At 35.2% G+C, this 21,128-nt stretch overlaps 3 protein-coding genes and 1 pseudogene across 3 annotated transcripts; 3 read left to right on the top strand and 1 right to left on the bottom strand.

Moving 5' to 3' along the window:
* The first annotated feature begins 520 nt into the window (after positions 1 to 520).
* LOC120326758 (peroxisomal 2,4-dienoyl-CoA reductase [(3E)-enoyl-CoA-producing] pseudogene) lies at positions 521 to 2,593 on the top strand (annotated as a pseudogene).
* An 80-nt stretch (positions 2,594 to 2,673) lies between these two features.
* Positions 2,674 to 8,646, top strand: LOC120326756 (FHF complex subunit HOOK-interacting protein 1B-like). The gene has a single exon (XM_039393099.2). It carries the CDS (start codon positions 2,675 to 2,677, stop codon positions 6,011 to 6,013), a length of 3,339 nt encoding a protein of 1,112 aa, XP_039249033.2. The 5' UTR covers position 2,674; the 3' UTR covers positions 6,014 to 8,646.
* Positions 8,647 to 8,673: 27 nt separating this feature from the next.
* Positions 8,674 to 10,847, top strand: LOC120326757 (THO complex subunit 5 homolog). The gene has a single exon (XM_039393100.2). The coding sequence runs from the start codon at positions 8,674 to 8,676 to the stop codon at positions 10,660 to 10,662; it is 1,989 nt and encodes a 662-aa protein (XP_039249034.2). The 3' UTR covers positions 10,663 to 10,847.
* Positions 10,848 to 12,025: 1,178 nt separating this feature from the next.
* Positions 12,026 to 20,645, bottom strand: LOC120326715 (denticleless protein homolog B-like). The gene is made up of 10 exons (XM_039393054.2): positions 20,372 to 20,645; positions 19,916 to 20,001; positions 19,738 to 19,774; positions 18,849 to 19,148; positions 18,142 to 18,308; positions 17,495 to 17,621; positions 17,229 to 17,406; positions 14,241 to 14,361; positions 13,093 to 13,306; positions 12,026 to 12,813 (listed from the first exon to the last, which is right to left on the bottom strand). The coding sequence occupies exons 1-10, from the start codon at positions 20,460 to 20,462 to the stop codon at positions 12,269 to 12,271; spliced, it is 1,866 nt and encodes a 621-aa protein (XP_039248988.2). The 5' UTR covers positions 20,463 to 20,645; the 3' UTR covers positions 12,026 to 12,268.
* Positions 20,646 to 21,128: the final 483 nt, after the last annotated feature.

Genomic DNA, 21,128 nt, shown 5'->3' with positions numbered 1-21,128 from the left:
CTAACGTTACTCCAATTTCGTCTGTATTTGTATTCATACAACATGATCAAATAAGCCACTTATACAAATAAAAATGCTTTCTAGAGCATATTTATGTATTTTTCTCAACATTTGAGCACTAAAAATATCAAAAACGCATTTCTATAGACCTAAAACACCACCGTAGAAAATGCCAAAAGACGGACAACTCACCAGGCCTCTAGGTAGTCGAGTTGTCTCTGGTGAGTTGTCCGTGTAGTCGAGTTGTCCGTCAGCTGTAGACAACCGGCAGACCAGTGGCGTACGACCATTTTATTAGTCCTATTACTGTATTACTAAATTCATTAGGTACCGCCACCGGTTTGCCCTGCTTAAAATTTCGTAATCGATGTAATGTATGAATGATTAATCGTCTGACCACCACGACTAAGGTTATGCACTGGTGCAGCCATGGCATGATGGGTGGACACTAGCAGAAAACTGGAAAACAGAATATCGCATATTCAGATATTGCAACTATTCAGCCTTCGAGTTCGACAAGATACACACACATACTTTGCTATAGTCAGGTACTGTTTTTGTCAGTATTCGCAGATTTTAAAGCAGTTGTAGTATCGATAGTGCGACAGAATACAGGAATAGAACAGGTTTTATTTCCCTAAAACAGTAAAACAATATGATAACCAATATTAAAACCTAGTTGATAATAAATTAATTTTTTCATCGAAATTCTCAATTATTATTTGTTCATAATTTCACAGACAAACATACAAGGTGTAAGCTGTAAGTCAAAAAATATTTAACATACAGTCAAAAGTAGTGTGTCATGCTACAACAATTAAAATTGGCTCCTTTGCAGTCATTTTTATTCCAAGGCGTCAGACCGATTAACAGATCATTTAATCTTCAACCCAAACTCATGATGTCAACAAGACCAAGGAATTCCGAGATCCCGTCAGATGATTGTTTGCCTAGTTATGAGTATGTGTTCAAACAAGATTTACTCAAAGGCCAAGTGGCTTTCATTACTGGCGGAGGATCTGGTATTGGATTCAGAATAGCTGAAGTCTTCATGAGACATGGATGTGATACTGCTATAGCTAGTAGGCGGCTTGAAAAGTGTCAAGAATCAGCAAAAAAACTGGAAGATGCTACTGGACAAAGATGTCTCCCTCTTTCTGCAGATGTACGAAATCCAAAGGATGTACAAAAAACCATAGACAAGATCGTAGACAATTTCGGAAAAATTAATATTCTTGTCAACAGTGCTGCTGGTAACTTTCTTAGTGATGTCGAAAATCTTTCGTACAATGCATTTAAGACTGTTATAGATATAGACACGATAGGAACCTTCAATTGCAGTAAAGCAGTTTATGAAAAATACTTCAAGAAAAATGGTGGCAATATTATTAACATATCCGCTACATTACACTATAAAGGTGATGCTATGCAAACTCACGCAGGTTCTGCAAAAGCTGCCATTGATGCCATGACTAGGCATATGGCCGTTGAATGGGGAGGGAATGGAGTACGAATCAACTGTATTTCTCCGGGACCAATCGATGGAACAGTAGGAATGAAAAAGTTGGGTGGTGAGAGTAGTTTGAGAGAACAACTCGAGAATGGTATTCCTCTTCAAAGAATGGGCCAAAAATGTGAAATAGCAGACACTGCTGTTTTTCTTGTGAGTAATGCAGCTTCTTATGTAACTGGTGCAGTTTTAGTAGTTGATGGTGGCAGCTGGATGACAGCTTTCAACAATTTCTCAATGATTAAAAAGTTTCTGGCTAACCCAAAACTCTAATTGAATGTGGCATATTTTTTTTTAGACTTCTCCATTAATTTAGTAACTTGGTATAGTTTTGTAAGATTCATTAAATAGAATAGTATTTACATTTTATGTTGCTTTTCATATAATTGTTAAATAAAAATTAAATTTTTATATTTGCCGATTTGTCTTAGTAGCAAATGACTTCAAATGATGCACATTTAATTTAAAATTATGGGAAATCAGTAATCCTAAGATCTCCCAGATTATTTATTGAATTAGATAATATGTTCGGTTGATAGATTCATTTGAGAGTGATAAAATATATTTATTTCATATGTTTAAATTATACTGCGATGGATCTATTTATAATGGTTACAGACAATCTGGAACTATAATGTACAAAATGATATAGAAATGTTAACATTTTCTTGTCAAATAATCGGATGAAATTTTGTCAATCAAGAGCTGAAATTGGTATTTATTCAATGTGATGCTTCATAATTCCTAGTTCAGAATGTTTTAGTCTATTTCTGGTTAATACTTCTAAAATTAAAATGTCATCACTCGTAGGTAAAATCTTTCGTGCGAAAATTGTTGATTTCAAAATGCTCTAGGTTCAGATGTTGAGCAATGTTTCTTCTTCTTTGTTGTAAAATGGTATTGATTCAATTGCAAAACAGGTAGTGTAGCAAAAAGTAAATGAAGCTTTTGTTTAGGTGCTGCTGGTAAATTTATACTGAATATTATTTTGACTGTAATAACTTAATTTCTGTGCAATAATTCCTGTATGATTCGCTCCATATATTGTTGTGTTACTATTACATCCATTAATCAAATATGTAATTTTTGCAGATGAAACTGTAGTTTAATTTAAATATATAGACATAAAAATAAAGCTTTTTGCAGTAAAAGATATATGGCATCATGTCCTGGATACGCCGAAAATTGAGTCAAGTCACTAATAATAACGCAAGTACAAGTAGCTCTGTCTCTCCTACAACACCACAGAGTCCTACTTCGATTCGTTATGAGGTGTTCAAATCCCATTGGTTACAAGTTTCTGATATTATATGCTCTGATGATGGTGTTTTTATAAAGACGCATTCAACGCTGCTGAAGAAACCTAAACCAGTTACGCAGGATGATGCGGATGCAGTACGCAATCTTCTCGAACAAATGATTTACTTGTTAGTGGAAGAACAAACAGCTGGATTACAACTTGGACCTATTTTAGAATATCTTGTCACAAATAAACTCATGCTTAAATTATTTCAGTGGTTTGAAAGATCAGGAGAGTTACAGAAACAGATAGCAATGAATCAAATCAAAGTTTATGAAGTTTTGATCAGTCAAGCTCAACATTCGTTGCTCCATCACAGACAATTAATAACACCAATGTTGAAATTATTATCGTCTTGTTCTGAAATGAATTCGGAAGAAGTTGACAGCCATGTTGTTTTGTTGCTGAATCTACTGTGTGTTTGGATTAGTCGTGACCCTACTTTGTTGGAAGTATTTTTTGGTTCATCTGATGATCAAGGAGCAACTAATTTTCTAATTTTTAGCCTTTTAATCGGATTCATTCATAGAGAGGGAAGTATCGGACAGCAAGCGAGAGATGCACTGTTGCTTTGTATCACTATGTCATGTGAGAATGAACGTATTGCAGAATACATTGTCAAAACTGACTTTTGTCCAGTATTGGCTACTGGATTAAGTGGTTTGTATTCAAGTTTGCCTCGTCAAATTGATGTCCGGGCAGATGAATGGCATTTTCTAAGGAAACAGGACTGGAGTCAAGTCCCAGCGCTTGTGAATTTCATGAACTCTTTTGAATTTTGTAATTCTGTTATTGAGGTTTCTTGTGGTGTTGTAAGTGAAAATTTACTAAACTACATATACAATGGTTTTTTAGTCTCTGTTTTTGGACCTGCATTACACAAACCGTCAGCGAGTGAAGTAATTGTTACAACTGCGTATCTCAATCTATTTCTGCAATCTGTGACGGCCCCAGAACTTTTACAATGCTTTCTCAAGTTCTTACTGTGCCACAGGCATGATAATTCACTCATCATCAATACATTGATACAAAGAATTGGGAGCAACAGTAGGCTGGCTGCGGTTTCGTTGTCACTCTTTCGAACGTTGCTAGATTTGGATTGTGAAGATTTGATGCTGCATTTAGTGTTTCGATATTTGATACCATGTCAGCACATACTCGCCAGTCAACATCGCTCAATATGTGATGTAGATATGTACAGTGCATCTGCTCATAGATTTATAAATCTTGCTCCATTATGTTTTAATTTACAAAGCGATAAAACATCTTTGAATAATGAGTTAAGTGAATCACCTTCAGTTATTAACAAATCTGTTAAAGATGTCGCTGTGACAGACGCTGATTCCAAAGAACGCTCAAATTCTCAGGTATCCGCAGGATCAAATAACAGCAATCATAGTGACCAATCAGAAATGATTACGAGCCCCACAACAATGGCAGAGTTTGGCCCGGATCATGACTCTCAAATGTTATTGCATACAAGCTATATGGATTATTTGGAAAGTGCTAATTCTGCTATTGCCTCATGTAAAGAAGCTTGTAAGAATTGGTCGGAGCCTTATAATGGAAAGAATCCTTCTACAGATTCTGTTACAGAAGTGAAGGGTTTAACTGGCAGTATGTCTGCTGGACTTTTGCATGATAAAGCACTGAGTCTCCTGTCTATTAATGATAAAGAAAATCACAAAACACATGCTGAATCTGATCCCTTCCCAATGCAATATCAAAAACTTCAGGGAGCTGAACGAAGCCCAGCATTACATGCCTTAAATGCTACATACCAAGCACTAAATGCAACAGCGCAAGTTCTTAACATTAAAAGGTTGTCAACATTACCAATGAATGGGAACGCTGAAGAGTTGAATCAGGAGATAAATTCTCTGCCCGAAGAACATAAAGAACAAATCACTGATCCAGATCAAAATAATTCTGTTGACGTTTTCAAAGAAGAATCTGATATACCTGAAAAAATTAGGGTTGAAAACGGGTTTTCAGTGAAGGATGATGCTGAAAAAGTATTGGGGAATGGTGTCGAAAATTCAGGCAATGTGAGTGAACAAACCAATGACGAAAAAAATGAGTCTGCTATATCTGATGAAGCAACAGCTAATTCATCATTTGATAATTATGATCCAGATAACAAGGAGAAAGATAACAAACCATCGAATGCTCAGACTTCTTCTGTGGATGAATTTTTCAGGAGGTTAATGGATAGTGTACCAAAAAATGCAAGAGATCGAATTGAAGGAAAAGTGTCATCACCCACTGAAGATACTGGAATTGAATTCCCCATTGAAGATGATTCATTTGCAGAAAGACTGAATAGTACAGCGAGTAATGAACCTGATGGCACTCACCGTCAGGCTAGCGTAAATTCGGAGGATTCCAGTTATGAAAAAAGTTTGGAAGATCATGATGAAAATTGGGAAGATGATAGCATGTCGATTAACTCTTCGTTTTATGAACCAGATTTAGAATACACACCTGCGGAATTTTCTGTCGCTCCCTTAGTGCCACGTCTAAAAATGCATGCCATGCCTTATACAGGTCCGTTTCTAAGTACTTTGTTCGGAAAGTTGGATCAAATGCCGAGCAATTCGCTTTACGAAAACCTTCTGTTGACTGGGATCATATCGAGACTATCTATATATCCTCAACCTCTGATTCGATCTTTTCTTCTAAATACTTATGTCGTTTTTCATCCTGCAGTAAGGTCATTATATCAAGTTCTTACTGGAGTGAAAAATCGTATAGAATCGTATGCCGCAAATGTGGAAAATTTTGATGCGTTGTTGTGCCGGGCAGAAAAATACCTTCTTGCTAGAGGAAATGAAGCAGTTGACACCATTGAACAAAACTTAGTTCAAGATACACCCATGCCGGTACCGAGAGTGAAAACAAGAAATACTGCTCTTGGGGAAGTGTTTTTAAGAAGAAAGCGAAGAAAACCATTGACCCAGAAAGGCTCAAAACTAGATACATTGGTCGAAAAACAAGGAAGGTCATTACAACTGACACAAAAAACAGGATTTGAGGGACAATCCATGTTTTATGCAGTTTCTAACACAAAATTTTTCTCCGCATTAGATAAGCAAAATAATGACACACGAACTAAAAATGTTGTGTTTGCATGTGTGATTCTGCATGAATTTTTAAAGGAATTGGCAGCCATATCTCAAGAACATGCCGTTACATGTGCCTGAAATATGATTACTTGAAAATTTAACTTTTAATAAACATCATGTTGCACTTTATAATATTATAATAAAATAAAAATTCATACTCATAATATTTGCAAATGTTTTATAACTGAATGAAAATATTCATAATTTCTTTACTATCTTTATTGGTACGTTTGTCGGTACGTTGGTTTTAGCACTTTTTTTGGAAATGTTGCTAATATTCGACAAGTCAACAAATTTTTTTCCGTTATATCGTCAAATAATTTTTTGTAGCAATTTATTTGCCAAGTATATTTTGCCTTATTTATATTATGCTAGGGTTTATTGTACAGTAAATTCTTATTAATCTATAAGCATAATACAATACCTAATCTGTCTGATATTGCTGTATATTCTGAGTTGGAAAGTAGAAGAAAAACTAGTAATAGGCCGTATCGTATAAAAGATTTTTTCAATCATTGGTTGACTGAATGATGCGATAAAAATTAAATCAATTATAATACTTGCCTGTTTTTTTAATCCAAGTTGAAATGATATAGCTCATTATCATTTACAAAACTATGTCAAGAGCTTGTCACTTGAGTGCTAAATCTACTTATTGTATTGGAAGATTAAGAACTTGTGTATACTCTCAATATTTTTCAAGTGAGTAAAAAACATCTTATTTAAGACTATAAATTCAAGGTTAATTCCCTCTTCATTTTTTTTAGTCTAGTAATCCAAAAGTGTTGTTGATTTAAAAAAAAAATTATGGTCCTAAATAACACCACATTTTAGTGTATTGAACAGAATGGAAATAGGTTATGTTTCCTTGACTCAGATGGATGCTTTCCTGTTCGTTTTCCAATTCTTTATATATTTTTGATTTTTGCAAATAATGCAATATTGAGAAAATTCGTGAGTCAATATCACTTCTATTTATAAGTTCTATTAGATGACATTCACTGGCTTTTCAAACATACCATATGTAACTTTGGTAGAACTCTAACTTTGAATGATAGGAATGTTTGTGCAAATCAAATCATTACTATTTGAACTATTTGGTGCTTTTTATAATATCTTAATAAGTATTCTTCAATTTCTTATTTGTGAAAATGGCCTATACATATATGGCAAAAAGGCAATATTCCCCCACATTCTTTCTCTGGATAGGTTGGCTATTTATTGGTTTGAGTTAGAACATCGTGGTTAAAACATGGCGAGGCTATGAACGTACAGTGTGAATAACTGAAACAATCATTCAAGGACACCAAGTACTGGTATTACTATATTTGCATATTGTGGTTATTGGCACTTTGTTGTTCATTTATTTAAAAATCCTCATTTTGAATGTGATCCTCTAAAGACAATCAAGAAATCTTTCCTTATACTTTTACACACTTTGCTCAAATGAAAATCAAGCTAGTAGAACTACTGCTGCCATAACCCCAAAATATATTGATCTTATATTCTAAAACAGCAAGAATTTTTAAATAATTTAAACAAATATTTGAGCTTTAAATTGAGTGGCTTATCACATTTTATGAGTGACTTTTCTCCTCTAAAATCTGAATAAATAATGAAGCATGTATATTTTTTTGAATTAGCTTTGATTATCATTGTGTTAATAAGGTATTATTTACTTGTTTCATTTAAACCTAGTAAACCGACACAATGCCAAGATTTGTTACCAGTTTGTACGGGTTCCTTTACATTATAAATTTGAGTTTGATTTTTTTGATTCAAATTCAATATAGATGAAGTGCCTTAAAATTTCAGATTTATATTTTTTGATTAAAATTATATTGTTGTTCTTATTATTTTTGCTTGACGATATTACATCATTTCATCCATCACATTATACGTTTTTATAACAAGATCGCAGGAAAGGATAATGAAACTAGAATATCAAGACTTTTTCTATGAGTCGGTGGTTAATGAGTCACAATTATTGTTATGAACGATAAATTGTATTGTGCCAAAAGGCATTTGTAAATCTTAGTCATGGAAATTTTTCTGTTTTATCCGACATTTAGTTATTTCTCATCCCCATCATTAATTTCCTGGTAATTGGTGATGTAACTCTGGACATTCAGATTTTTACAAGTTTTGAACTGTATTCCTAAGCTCACCATGATGTTATAATCTTAGTTTTTGCAAATGTCTTCGTAATAATGAATGCATGCTTGTGAAAAATGTATATTTTCTTATGTCATCTCAGGTACCATATTGAATTCTTGAAAGTTCTGTTATGTGTCTGATAGGAAAATTAAAAAAAAAAGGATCATAAACTGTAACCACACAGACACAGATATAATATATTGCTCACATATACCGTAATTATTCAGTTTTAGAGTGGTTATGTAGGTTTGAAGTTATTATAAGCGCATGCTAGAACTTTTCAAAATATGTACCAATTATTCTAAAGCACAGATTATAAATTGATGTATTGTACAGAACATGGTTATAGTATGTTTACGTCATCTCCTATTTTTTGTGTTTTCTTGCTGTTGTACCAGCATTCATTTACCGTTATATTATAGGCAAATATATAACCACTCTTGCCTGACAGATGAATTTATTTAGTTGTTGAGTTTTCATTTCAATGTTTTTTCAAATGTATATCATGCAAATCTTTTATGTTATCTTTTTATTTTGTGTGTACGATATACTAGTATTTAGAATAATAATTTGAGAAAAACATGGCGAGCTATAACGAAGCATCTGAAGTACACGCTGAAGATTCCCTCCATGATCTCAATATGTTTTCATCAATCACAAAGGAAATACAGACAATCATGCAACAAATTTCACATCTCAAGTCGAAAACGCCTGACAAAGGGAAAGAGGAAATCAACGAACTACGTCTCACTGGTTCACTCCATTTTATGACGCTGAAAAAACTCAATCGACTTGCACAAATTAGATGTAAAAATGCCAAAGATTCCACGCTGGAAGCGAAGCAAAAATTAGATGCAAATAATCTACGTTTGCAGAATTTGCAATATGAAATAAGCCATCTTGACAGGGAGGTTAATAATTGTTTACAATTCAAGTCAAAACATGAAGATATTGATTTGGTTTCAGTCAATGAGTTTTATACTGAAGCGCCTCCGACAATATCCAAAGAAAATGAGACCAGAACAGATAATCATTTACAAACTCTAGCACGACTGGATTGGGAATTGGAAAATCGCAAAACATTGAAAGAGGAACTAACACAAGCACATGAAAAGAAAGACAAAATATGCGAAGGAATAAAGAAACGCAAACAAGATTTAGACAGCTTAAAACCAAATTTGGAAACGATCTTAAAAAGCACAATGCCATTGCAGGAAGCACTAGGTGATCATTTTACTGAAACAAGGGCACTTTATGACACAGCATATCTTCTTCCTCAGCCTTTGTACGTGCTATTTGTGCAAGCGAAAGCATTCTCCGACGCATGTGACAGAAACATGGATGTACAGATCGGAGGGGATGTCAATGTTGCAAAAAGATTGAAAGATCTGGAAACAAGAAAAGTTGTTGATGCAACTAATTTATATAAGAATCGATATGAAGATGATAGCGATTCTGAAAATGAGGATGATCAGGAAAATAAGAGAGGAAGAAGGAAGAGTACATCTACAAAAGCAGCATCGAGTGAAGTGATGAACATTGACAGTTCAATCTCCAAACATCCGCTCTTTGTTTCGCTCAAAATTTACCTCGAATCGAAGACTGCAAATTCTTCCTATTTGTTGATGAGATTTTACAGCTATGATTCTGAGTTTGTTACTGTTATTCCATCCCTAGAATTGTGTAGCTCATTGAATGAAATCAAGAAATCTCGTGTCATAGCTGCATCGTCCCTTCTGAATGATCTTCAACTAGTTGATAATGGTACATCCATACCTCATAAAGCAACAGGTACTGGAAAACACAGTACTGGAATTTCATTCTCAGAAAATGAGTTTGGTTATGTCTGGGCGCAAAAGTTAGCAGGTTTGGTTGCATTGCAGGATGGTGAAGTAATAAGTAGACAATCCGGTTTTTCTACAATGCATCTTATCATAAAGCTAATTAGGAAACGGATAGAATCTCGTCTCTCACTAGCAAATCAACTCAATGATTATTCAAACAACGTTGTAACATGTGATCCAAGTTTCCGAGAAAATTTTGCACCTGTTGTTCTGTTCAAGCTATCTTCATGGAAGTGCATCGATTTTCATGATTATTCTCAAATGGAATTTACTTCTGCAGCAAGAGAGCTTGATTTAGTGTCGAAAAATGATTACTTCTACTGCGGAACTTTGCAAAGAGGTTCGAGTGCGAATGTAGAGGTAGCAGTTGCTGTGTCCGACAAATATCCAACGAAATGGCCACTGTTCAGAATCCAAGTCTGTTGGCATGGCAACCACACAGCCGAAAATAACCTCAATGTGAGAGAGATAGAAGTTGAAGTGAACTGCAAAATGCCACAGATCGTCATGAAATCCAGAAAGAAATTGCAGAACGAGTTATTGTCAGTGCAGTTATACAGGCTGTTAACTCTGCTTGATATATATGTTGAAACGGACTGCAACATGGACGGTAGCGACATGCCATCTGAATTTCCAACCAGTAAACTATGTCCACGGATGTCAAAAGGAAGGGCACGCCTGAAACCTTTCAAATACAATGCGAGACACAAATTTCAATGCTACTGAGTCATTATGAAGAACCATGTTTAATCAGTCCTTCTGTTCATATAAAAATAGAAGTCCTTCGAGAGTTGGCATTTTTGAATGTTGTAATAATTTTTTACTGAATGTCAGTGCATATAAAATCATATTACTGCCAAATTGTGATGTTTGAATGAATGTGTATGCCAAATACAACTAGTTTCTTTTCATCATGGCCGTCCTTCAATTATTGCTTCATTAGAGCAGTGGGTAGATGATTTTGTTGCAGTTATTTGGAAAAAGTTGAGACCAGGGCTGGGGAGCTGGAGCAAAGCTTACCAACATAGATAAAGCCAGAGCTACCAGAAATTTTAATGTCTCATGCTCCTAACCAGTGTTCCCTCTAAGGTGTGCGCGCGCACACAGCTTTCAGAGACTGCGCACACGCATAGATTTACTGCGCACAGACGTATTTCGATGTAATGTAACAATGTGCTCGGTTGGCAGGTTGAGAAAGTTTGTTGTTGGCCCACTTATTACCCGGTTAGAACGCCAAAATTTCTTTATTGGTTTCTGCACAAATAATAGTCATTTCCAAAAAAGTGTGCACACACCAAAATTTCTGCGCACACATACTACAAAAAATTAGAGGGAACATTGCTCCTAACCATCCAATTATGTAACATTTATGATTTTCTAGTACTCCATACAAATGTTAAAACAAATTCAATTTTCAAATTCTAATAGTTCTGAGTCTCGCTTCCATAAAAATGCATTTGGGGCTGATGTTTAATGGCAGATAAGCAGTGGTTACCTAAAAACCGCAATGGGTATGAAGATTCACTATGATTTGGAACTAGCTACACAGCCCTGGTCGAGGCATGCAATAACATCCCTTTACTACAAACAAGTTTTGTGATGTTAGATCGGGACCATAATACGATTGAATGGATTGGTTGATGATAACCTTTTCAAGACTACGCCCAATTGAGGGTTTGCAGTTATCATTGGATAAACCATTCCTCCCTCAACATGCATGGAAAGGGCTTTATTTATTCTTTGATGGATCATCAGCTAGTGTTACGCGCGAGTTGCACTCCCGCTTTTTGTACAGTTTGGGTAGTAATACTGGCAATACCTCACAGCTAATACAAAGCTTAATTCCTCTCTTTGGAGAAATTCCCCCAGTTTGGAATTATGTGGCTAAACTGAACATTATACCTGTCCGAATTTGACACTGAGATGATGTTAAAAGCTAAGCATTTGACATTGAGATGATGTTAAAAGCTAAGCGAACGCTTTTAAATTGGTCCTCAACTTTCTGCAGGAATATCATTGACACATACATGAAAACGTCAATTTCATAACTGTCCAATTTTACAACTGGCACAAATGACGCAATGCACAGTTCGTTAATGGCATTTTATTGAAAATGTATAAAATGGCAGAGACAAATTGTTGTAGTCTTTAAAAAGCTAAAAATATTAGTTCAGCTGATGGCAGCTCGCTAAAAGTAGAGTATGGCAGTGAAGTTACATTCAATCTTTTCAAGCAATAAGAATGAATGCATTTTCGGTTTAATTACAGTGATTAAATAAAAAAAGATTTGTTAAGTTGTAGCAACATAGCTAATGTGGATAAACAAAGCTAATCATCTCTCAGATTTAGGGCTGCTAAAATAGCAATCCAATGTTCTAAATGACTTTGCAGGTGTTCTGTTGTTATTAACAGACAGAGATGCTGCAGATTTCGGCTTCTTCCGTGCGGGACTATCAACAATGTCCTTTGACCTCCTTCGCTTGGAAAGTTCTAGTAGCCAGTTCTTATTTCCTGCTTCTAGTTTTGAGTCACTACTTTGTATTTCTTCGTTTTCTTTCAAAATAGGCTCCTCTTTTGCCATGTGATTTTCTAAACATTTTACCACACGATTTCTGTTACTGTCTTTCGAGTCAAGTTTTTTTTGCGTTGGCGTTCTTACAATCCACTTTTCAATAGATGTTGGAGTTCTCATTTGATTGTTGAGGTTTCTTAACGGCGTGCACAGTTTAGTGGAAGAATTTGGTGGCGAAGAAGTGAAAGTTAATTTTTGTGGAGTGAATATATGATTTGTCGTTGATTTCACAGTTGTAGGTGAAGTCCCAAGCTGTGGTTCTACTCTGACAACTGATGTAGGAGTGAATCCTGACTTTATAAAAGCTGTAAAAATAAGAAAATATTTCTTTGCGATTACAACTTATAAACGCTTGAGATATCATTTGGATATCAGGGCAAGATTTTCTGACAGTTGCCACAATAACCATTCATGTTTGTTGATTAAGAATTCTCAACGAACCGATAAAGAAGGCATTTTGCCATTAAAATTTGGTTTACTCGAAGTTCTACAGGACCTTTGTTCCAAACAAGGTTCTTTGCAAGCACACACTAATGTATAGTAATACATTACACCGAAAATCGAATCAATATCCTATTGTTTACCTTCTTTTTTCTTTATTTGAGGAATTTCTCCACGTCCATCAATGTTTTGAAAATTTCCCATTCCATTATAAGGTAGGTTCCACACGCGAACAACGCATTCATCCGAACAAGTTACCATTTTAGTATAATCATAAGGACACCATGCCACTGCAGTTACTTCAGACATTCCTTCACTTACAAGTCGAAGAATTGGTGAACTATCTTTCCCAGTTGCCTGAATATAAATTGAAAAAAATTTAGGTAAGCCTGAAAATCTGCAAAAATTGCTGAAAACTTTCAAACAAGGCCGTAAAAGGAAAATGTTGGAATGCACGACTAATTTTTAGACCCCCAAATCATTTTGCAAAATTGCTGTTGCGAAAAATCCCTTAATTTCCTTTCAGTAATCAAAAGACGTTTGACGTTCCAATATGGATGAACCAGTCAAAAGAATGCAATACAACTTCAGGTGGAACAGTTTATATAGCTGTAAACACCTAAAATTGAGTAAACAGATAAACCTATGGATCTGGACCCAGGTATTGCCGGGAAAAAATGTGTTAATTGGCAAATACAAACGTGGGCCAAGAATAATTTGTACAATATAATTACAATAATTTGATGAGTCAATACTTGATATTTAAAACATACCAAATCACTGGAGCAATAAGTTGTTTGTTTGTATGGAGATAAAGGGTATAACGTGTATCTGTACAAAGATGGCGTCTATGATATTTGATTCAATGTTTATTTTTTGTAGTAGCTACAAATGACAATATTGTTTTAAGATAAACATTTATGAATAGTATAAAGCCAAATATTGCTATATCCTGATTCTTTACAACGACAAAACTCAATTTCGATTCTATTTCCGGCAGTCCAGAAGTATGTGTACCAATATGGAGGTAACTAATTTTGTTCGCATACTTTACATCAAGTTGTGTAAAAGGACTGAAACCTATGGGCAGGGGGTATATTCACTTGGCTAACACAGACAGTCCCCAAACTCGTAATAGAACTAAAATAAAGAAAATCGAAATAAAATTATGGCCTGACCCTAACCTGGTACACGCACTACGGGAGTACCCTATTTCCAGCCCCACTTGGGACTTGGGACACTTGGGACTTCCATTATAAATGTTGCTCGGTTAACTACTATACACACCCACCTTCCATATATAGGCTTTGTTATCATCAGAACCACTGAGTAGAAATTGATCATCAGGACTCAGTGCTGATCTTACATAAAATGATGTATTATAATGACCTTGGTATTTGCATATTGGTTGCCTGAAATAATTTGAAAAATAAAATTACGCAAATGCTTACAGTCACAACAGTGCGGTAACTACACTTAATCGAAAGCTTTCAAAATGAGCTATTGTAGGAAAACATGTTGAGTAATTCACCTTCTTCACTTAAAAATTAACATAACATATTCTTATCCCACAAAAGACTGGAGTGTTGTTTTTCCATGAGAAGTGAAAACTAATTTATCAGATAGTTGCCTTACTGGCATGAAACTGGTTACAGCCAGGGATGTAGAACCTGGAAAAACATATACCAGACTCTATCGACTCTTGTGTTGACAAATGACAATTGACAACAACTTCGAATCCGAGTTAAATCCGATTCTAAAAACAGAATTTTGTCGACAAAAACCTTGACATATGCGGGCCCTTTTTAATTGTTTGTTAAGAATGCTTGGTCACTCTGAATATTACCATTAAAATTGAAATTTGAACTGACTTGGACAATTTGAAATTGCAGTTCCAGGGAATTTGAAAATATAACTCTGACTCTGATAATATTCAATTATTACCATTATGTCTGATACAGGGGCGTAGTCGAGAATTTTTCAAGGGCGGGAGCAGAGATGGCCATTTCCGAATACTAAACTATTCCGAATACATTCTAAAATAATGTTTTCGAATCTGGAATTCCGAATACATTCTAAAATCGAAAATAACACATTTTTGTTTTAGTTGATTAAAACCCAGTAAATTAGGAAATAAGCTTCAATAGGAATATCAGAATGAAGCAACAGACCAACAGTATATGTACACAAAGTAATTGATAGTTTATAGCTATTAATAAAAAATAATAGCAACTTGTGACACAGTCAGTTTATTAAAATTATTCACTTTGTACAAATGATCATATGAAAAGATAGCCAAGGAGTTGTCTGACGCTTTCTATCATTGGTACTACATGATATTACGATAATAGTCGAGTCTATTGACAAAAATACTACTTTTATTCAGATAATTGTGTATATTTTCTGAGAGTAATAAAATTTATTGGCAATACAGGCAACAACAATCGAAAATCCATTATGCCTTTGAAAATTCTAATATTTAAGCCTAGAGTATTCTACTACCTACCAGTATATTTGTATATAAATTTATGTGAACCATATTGTTATTATGTGAAACATATTGTTGTGTTTGGAGTTAGAAATAAATTAGTAGAGAATAGATGACGACCACTGCCAGCGCGCAGCCAGGATTTTCGAAATCGGAAATTCTCATCGCCGCCTGTAGCACCCACCGCGATCCCGCGATCGTTAAAAGAGCCGTCTTGTCAGCATATAATGATGATATAATGAAAACTACTATTCGGTCCACGGCAATCTGTGACCTAAAATTACGAGATAAACTGCCTGATGTATTTAATTTTAATACGTATTTTTGCAATCTTGACAACTCGTTATCGCCATTAGAAAAATCTCAAATAATTATATAAAATCCTGTTAAGTGTAGAGAATAATTCATTTCATACAATGAATATACATATAAAGTTTAGCAGTTAATTAAAAATACATATTCATCGCCGCGATTATGCCACCTGTTAAAAGAGTCGACTTTTACAACAAATAATATAACAACGAATATATATTTTTCTGTTGTGCAAAGTGATGAATTCGTGACCGACACAGGCATATTTAAAATGTCTTGCTCTTATTAATTTAATTGTCTTCAATCTAACCTGCGGTTGCGTCGACAAAATAAAATCCTCACCACTCTTATATACCATTGCAATCCGCGGCCATAAAAATAAAAACGTGAGGTAAACTGTCCGATTAAATATTGTTTTTATCCGTATTTTGCGAATTCGGCAAATATTTAGATGTACTTGTTGACAGTGACTCCGCTCGATCGAAATGCTCAGAGTAAAATTTGTTTCATCACAATAAAATTGATTGAATATACTTTAGAATAATTATATTATATACATCCTCACAACCAGGGAAAAAGTCGCGTTTCAAACCTTGTATCGTGTTAACCCGAAAATATTCGACGGCAATTTAAAGTAATGGATAATCAGGCAAATCCCGCCCTCAATTAGTGACGATATGTTTGTAAACGCCGACCAAACATAATGTGTGCCAGAAGCATACGAAATTTTGCGATTTTCACTGCCTAGAAAAGCGTTTTTTAAATTTTCGAGGGCCTCAATAAAACTTATGTTGTTTACGGTTTTATTTTCAGTATTTTGAATTTCCGCTTTTCAATCAAAAAGTTGCGTTGTCTTTAGAAACTCGCCGCCGATGAACGTATTTACCAGATTCACAATTCCGTGCGCGTACAAAAATAAAATAAATGTTATCGTTATCGTGGAACAAATTTGTGTAAAATTTTCGTTTTAGAGAAAATAACACAATCGTAAAGGCGTTTACGGGCCTAAATAACACGTTACGCTGATGAGTGATGAAAACAATCACGCGCAAGTTTCTATCGAGAATGTTTTCATTCAACGGAAACGTCTTGAAAGCGGCGTCGAAAATGTGTGACGTCACACAAATATCTGATATTCTTATGAACGTGAATTCCGATATTCGAATGACGAGATATTCGAATACATTCGAATACTTTATCCGAATTGGCCATCCCTGGGCGGGAGGGGGGGGGGGGGTTAGACTCTCAACCACCCCCCACCCCCTTCTGGCTACGCCCCTGGTCTGATATTCCAACTTAATTTTGGTTTCACAAGGTATGTAAAGGATTGGACTCCAATTATTAATAAAAACATGCTAAACTCCAGCCTCTTGATGCCACAGCCATTGTTCTTTCATGCGTTTGTCTCAATCTCAACCTTAATAACTAGCATTTATATGATGATGTCAAGGAAATAAAGATATCTCATCAATGGCTCACCTTCTTCCATTGCTAGGTAGAGTTGATAAATTATAATGATATATTGAATCATCTGTACATGATGCATATAGGTTCGTATTTGATGAATCCAGTGTAAGACAAGTATATCCTCTTCTTCGTTGACTTAATCCGGGATATGGAATCATCTCTAAAGGAGCATCCCTTTTTATTCCCTTCGCTTGAAAAAATATCACTAATTATTCCAAGAACTCATTACTGGTAGTGTAAAAGGGCGCACACTAAGAGGGTAGTAGGATAATAATTACCCGTCGTCTTCTTCTTTGTTTGAATTTTTCTCAAATCCCAAATCTTCAGCATTCCATCCATTGCTCCTGATGTTATCACTGTGTTGCTGTCTTGAAATTTCGCTGACGAAACAGTCTGTCGAGAATCCTAATATTCAAACATAAGATGTCAACTAATAATGATTCAACTTTTAAGTCTTCGTGCAATTGCTGGTCGGGGAGGCCATTCTCTCTATGTAATTTTAAAGGTAGATAATGCTATATTACAACAAAAACAAACATCTTATGTACGGTATCTATGATTGTTTCTGGACAAAATAAACTAGATTTCATGAAAAATACTTGATTTCTATGAATAATTCTTGAAGTTGTGTTGCTTTAGTTTCACTTTGCATAGATTTATCAAAAGTGGTAAATTCAGCATTGTATGTGCTGGGTTTACGTTTGAAAAGAAGACATACTGCAGTAGTACTTATAAAGTTTTATAACTGTCGATAAATTTTCCAGAATAAAATAAAATTTGAATAAACATTTTCCTTTCATTTCGTCAAATTTAATCCAGTATGTAGTGGCCCTCTTTTGGTTTTTAATGTGAAAGTACATATATCATTCGCTCATCAGCAATGAATTTCAAAAAGTATTTTGCGAGTCGCGACAATAAAACTTACTATGGCCAATTGTCCAGTGTCTACCGCTAATGCTCTTCTTCGTTTTCTCATCGGTGTTAAAGAATCATTAATCACATGAGCATCCTGGATTCTAACAACAGGTTGTGATGAAGTTCGACGATCCCATATCAATGCATTCCCATCTCTTGATCCTGTTGCTAGGAGATCTGTTGAACAATACCATAAATAGAGTAAAGCAGAACTGTGGAGTCTGGAGTCGTAGTTTCAAACTTGAATGTCAAAATTCTGCATTTTATGATGTCAGAATTGCATATTTCCAAGGTGATAAAATAACAAATTCTACAGAACGCCAAAGTTTTCATTATCAAAATTGCACTTTCTCGGAGTTCAATGCTGGAGCCAAATCTTTCAAAACTATGAATCAGGAGTCTGAGCCAAAATTTTGTTCATCTGAAAGTTGATTGTAAATGTTCTCAGAATCCACAGCTTGTTTTCAAGATACAGAAATGCATAAATTGTAATCGGGATAAATAGGCTAAATTGCCATCAGGAAAGGCACAAATTGAACCTTGCATATATGTAAAATTTTCTCACATCGAAAAAAACATAGATGAAAAATACTTCTTTCAAAATGATCACATGATTGACATGAATAAATAGATAAAAGAAAAAAATGTGTTGGGGGGAACATTGTGCTTGAACAGGAATAGATTCAATGAGGATGTTTGATTGGATAACATACTTACTCAAATTGTGCTTAGACACATTCACAGATTTCAAACTACAACTGTGTCCCTTGAAAACAGTTATGACTTCTCCTTTTAGTGTGTCCCATAATGCAGCTGTTTGATCACCAGATGCAGTTGCTAGAGAATGTTCGTGAGGAATCCATGCAATATCAAATATAGCATTGTTGTGTGCCTCAAGTTTATGCAGTGGCCTCAATACTTTATCAGCATCATTTCCCAGTACTGGTTCATTAGCAATGAAAAGAGATACGATTCCATTTTCATCTGCCACTGCAAATGTATGCTCACTGCCGGAAGCTTAAAAATAATACTTATTGAAGTTAAGAAATCCATGCCATGTATTTGTTTTGGTAAATGAGTACAATCTTGATAATACCCCACCACTGATTTGAATGTTGATTCTGATTATTTCAAGCAAGCTTAGGATAATTTAAAGGCAAGGCAATAATCTAACCCAAGATTTAGCCTACATATTCATCCTGGGAAGGGTAAGCCGATAAGACGGCTTCATCATATGGAAAACCACGGGCTCTCGTCCAGATACCAGTCCACGTCGAGTATGGGATTAGCCAGTTATTTATTTTCCGAAGCATGGACTTGATGGTGAAGGAAGCTGTAACCGACCAGCGGTTACGTTGACCACCCTACAGCGGCGAGGAGTCCAGCAATCCACTCGCACATAACTATTTCTGCACGGGATTCGAACATGCGAACCCTCGCAAGGTAATCAGAGATGTGGTAGCAAGCGTATTGCTAACGCTTGGCACGATGCGCCACACCGCCAAGCCGAAATCAAATTAGAAAGGGAAAATACCAGAATAAAGACCTAAAATGTAATCAAATAAAATCAAAAACGAATCACTTAAAGAAAAGTTGTGGAACATACCTGTACAAAATTCAACTGTGTATGGGGGTACTTCCGGCTGAAACAAATAAAAATAATCTATTCTAAAACATGTAATATTTTTTGATATTGAAAAATTGTGTTTTGCATAAAAATCGCTGAAAGCGATGTTTGTTTTTTCCAAATACCAGATTAAACTAATTGTAATTAAATTCGTTACCTCAAGTTCCCCAGGAACGACATATTTCTGATTATTGGCACAAAATATGTCTTGCATGTGATGTTGATTGAAACTATTGACAAAATCTAAACAAGAATCGTAGAAATATATTAAAGCAGATGAAAAATTACAATAAGATGATATCTGCAATCTATATTATATTATAATGTAATTTTCAGATTTTGTAAAATAACGTAGTACAGCAGTACGGTATCAGGCGATATTCTGATATTTCATATCAGTATTACGTTCAAACAATTGGAAAAATCAATATCTTCTACCTTATCTTCGTCTCATGATACTGTCAGACTGTGACATACAGTCAGACAGTGTACTTGATATATTTAAATCCGAGCTGCAATGAGACCAAGAATATTTGCAGATTTATTAACATTGTGTCATCACATCACGGAAAGTTAAAAAAGGGATGGCATATGATATGAAGAAATACCTGACCTTTTTCGTTATAGTTGACGCATTTTCGATATCTCGTATTTGACATTCCAATCTGACGAATAAATGTTAATTTTCCCACGTTAAACGCCATGACAGCATAACATGCAAATTCCACTTAATACAGAAGATGAAATATAAGATAGAGCTACAGATGCGGTACCGGTAGCGTGGTTTAAACGCGATGCTGTGACAGCAAAATGCAAACAACTGAACACAGAAGTAACCGGTAGTAAAAAGTAACAGAAGTACCGTGATGGTGGCAATTATGTAGGCTACTACACAGAAGTAACCGACGGTAAATCACCAAGAGAAAAAAAATCGGCGTCGGCGCCTTCCGTCTTTGCAGCGTTTGGATTTCCCGCTGTTCACGCGAATTGTCGGGTCATGGGTCATACTAATTACTGAGAAGGACAGTATGGAAACAACAGAACCAACTTGAGAGAGTGCGCGATATATTGTTTCGTCAACTAGAAAACAAGCATTGTAACAACAACAATAAAAATATACAACATACACAAAGTTATTCGGTACAAACTATATATATGTATATGTTGCGTATTATAAATTTACGGTTCATGAAACATGTCGCACAACTGTGTCTTACACCAGTAAGGTCTTGAACACGTATCACGGTATAACAGCAGTTTAGGATTTCTGCGTAATAGTTGGGCAACAGACATGAAATTGATGAAACATACAAATGAATCTTTAGTACAATACACAAAACAGAGAGGTGCAGATGTACCAGTATCCGTTT

The sequence above is a fragment of the Styela clava genome, chromosome 4 (assembly GCF_964204865.1).
Source record: "Styela clava chromosome 4, kaStyClav1.hap1.2, whole genome shotgun sequence".
In the NCBI taxonomy this organism is placed as follows: Eukaryota; Metazoa; Chordata; class Ascidiacea; order Stolidobranchia; family Styelidae; genus Styela; species Styela clava.
This window is presented reverse-complemented; position numbering and strand designations above follow the sequence as displayed.

Coding starts and splice junctions, on each gene's coding strand:
- LOC120326756 (XM_039393099.2), top strand. CDS start 2,675: ATGTCCTGGATACGCCGAAAATTGAGTCAAGTCACTAATAATAACGCA.
- LOC120326757 (XM_039393100.2), top strand. CDS start 8,674: ATGGCGAGCTATAACGAAGCATCTGAAGTACACGCTGAAGATTCCCTC.
- LOC120326715 (XM_039393054.2), bottom strand. CDS start 20,462: ATGGCGTTTAACGTGGGAAAATTAACATTTATTCGTCAGATTGGAATG. Junction 19,775..19,915: donor TCGTTCCTGGGGAACTTGAG/GTAACGAATTTA, acceptor TATTTGTTTCAG/CCGGAAGTACCCCCATACAC. Junction 17,622..18,141: donor ACACTGGACAATTGGCCATA/GTAAGTTTTATT, acceptor TTTGAATATTAG/GATTCTCGACAGACTGTTTC.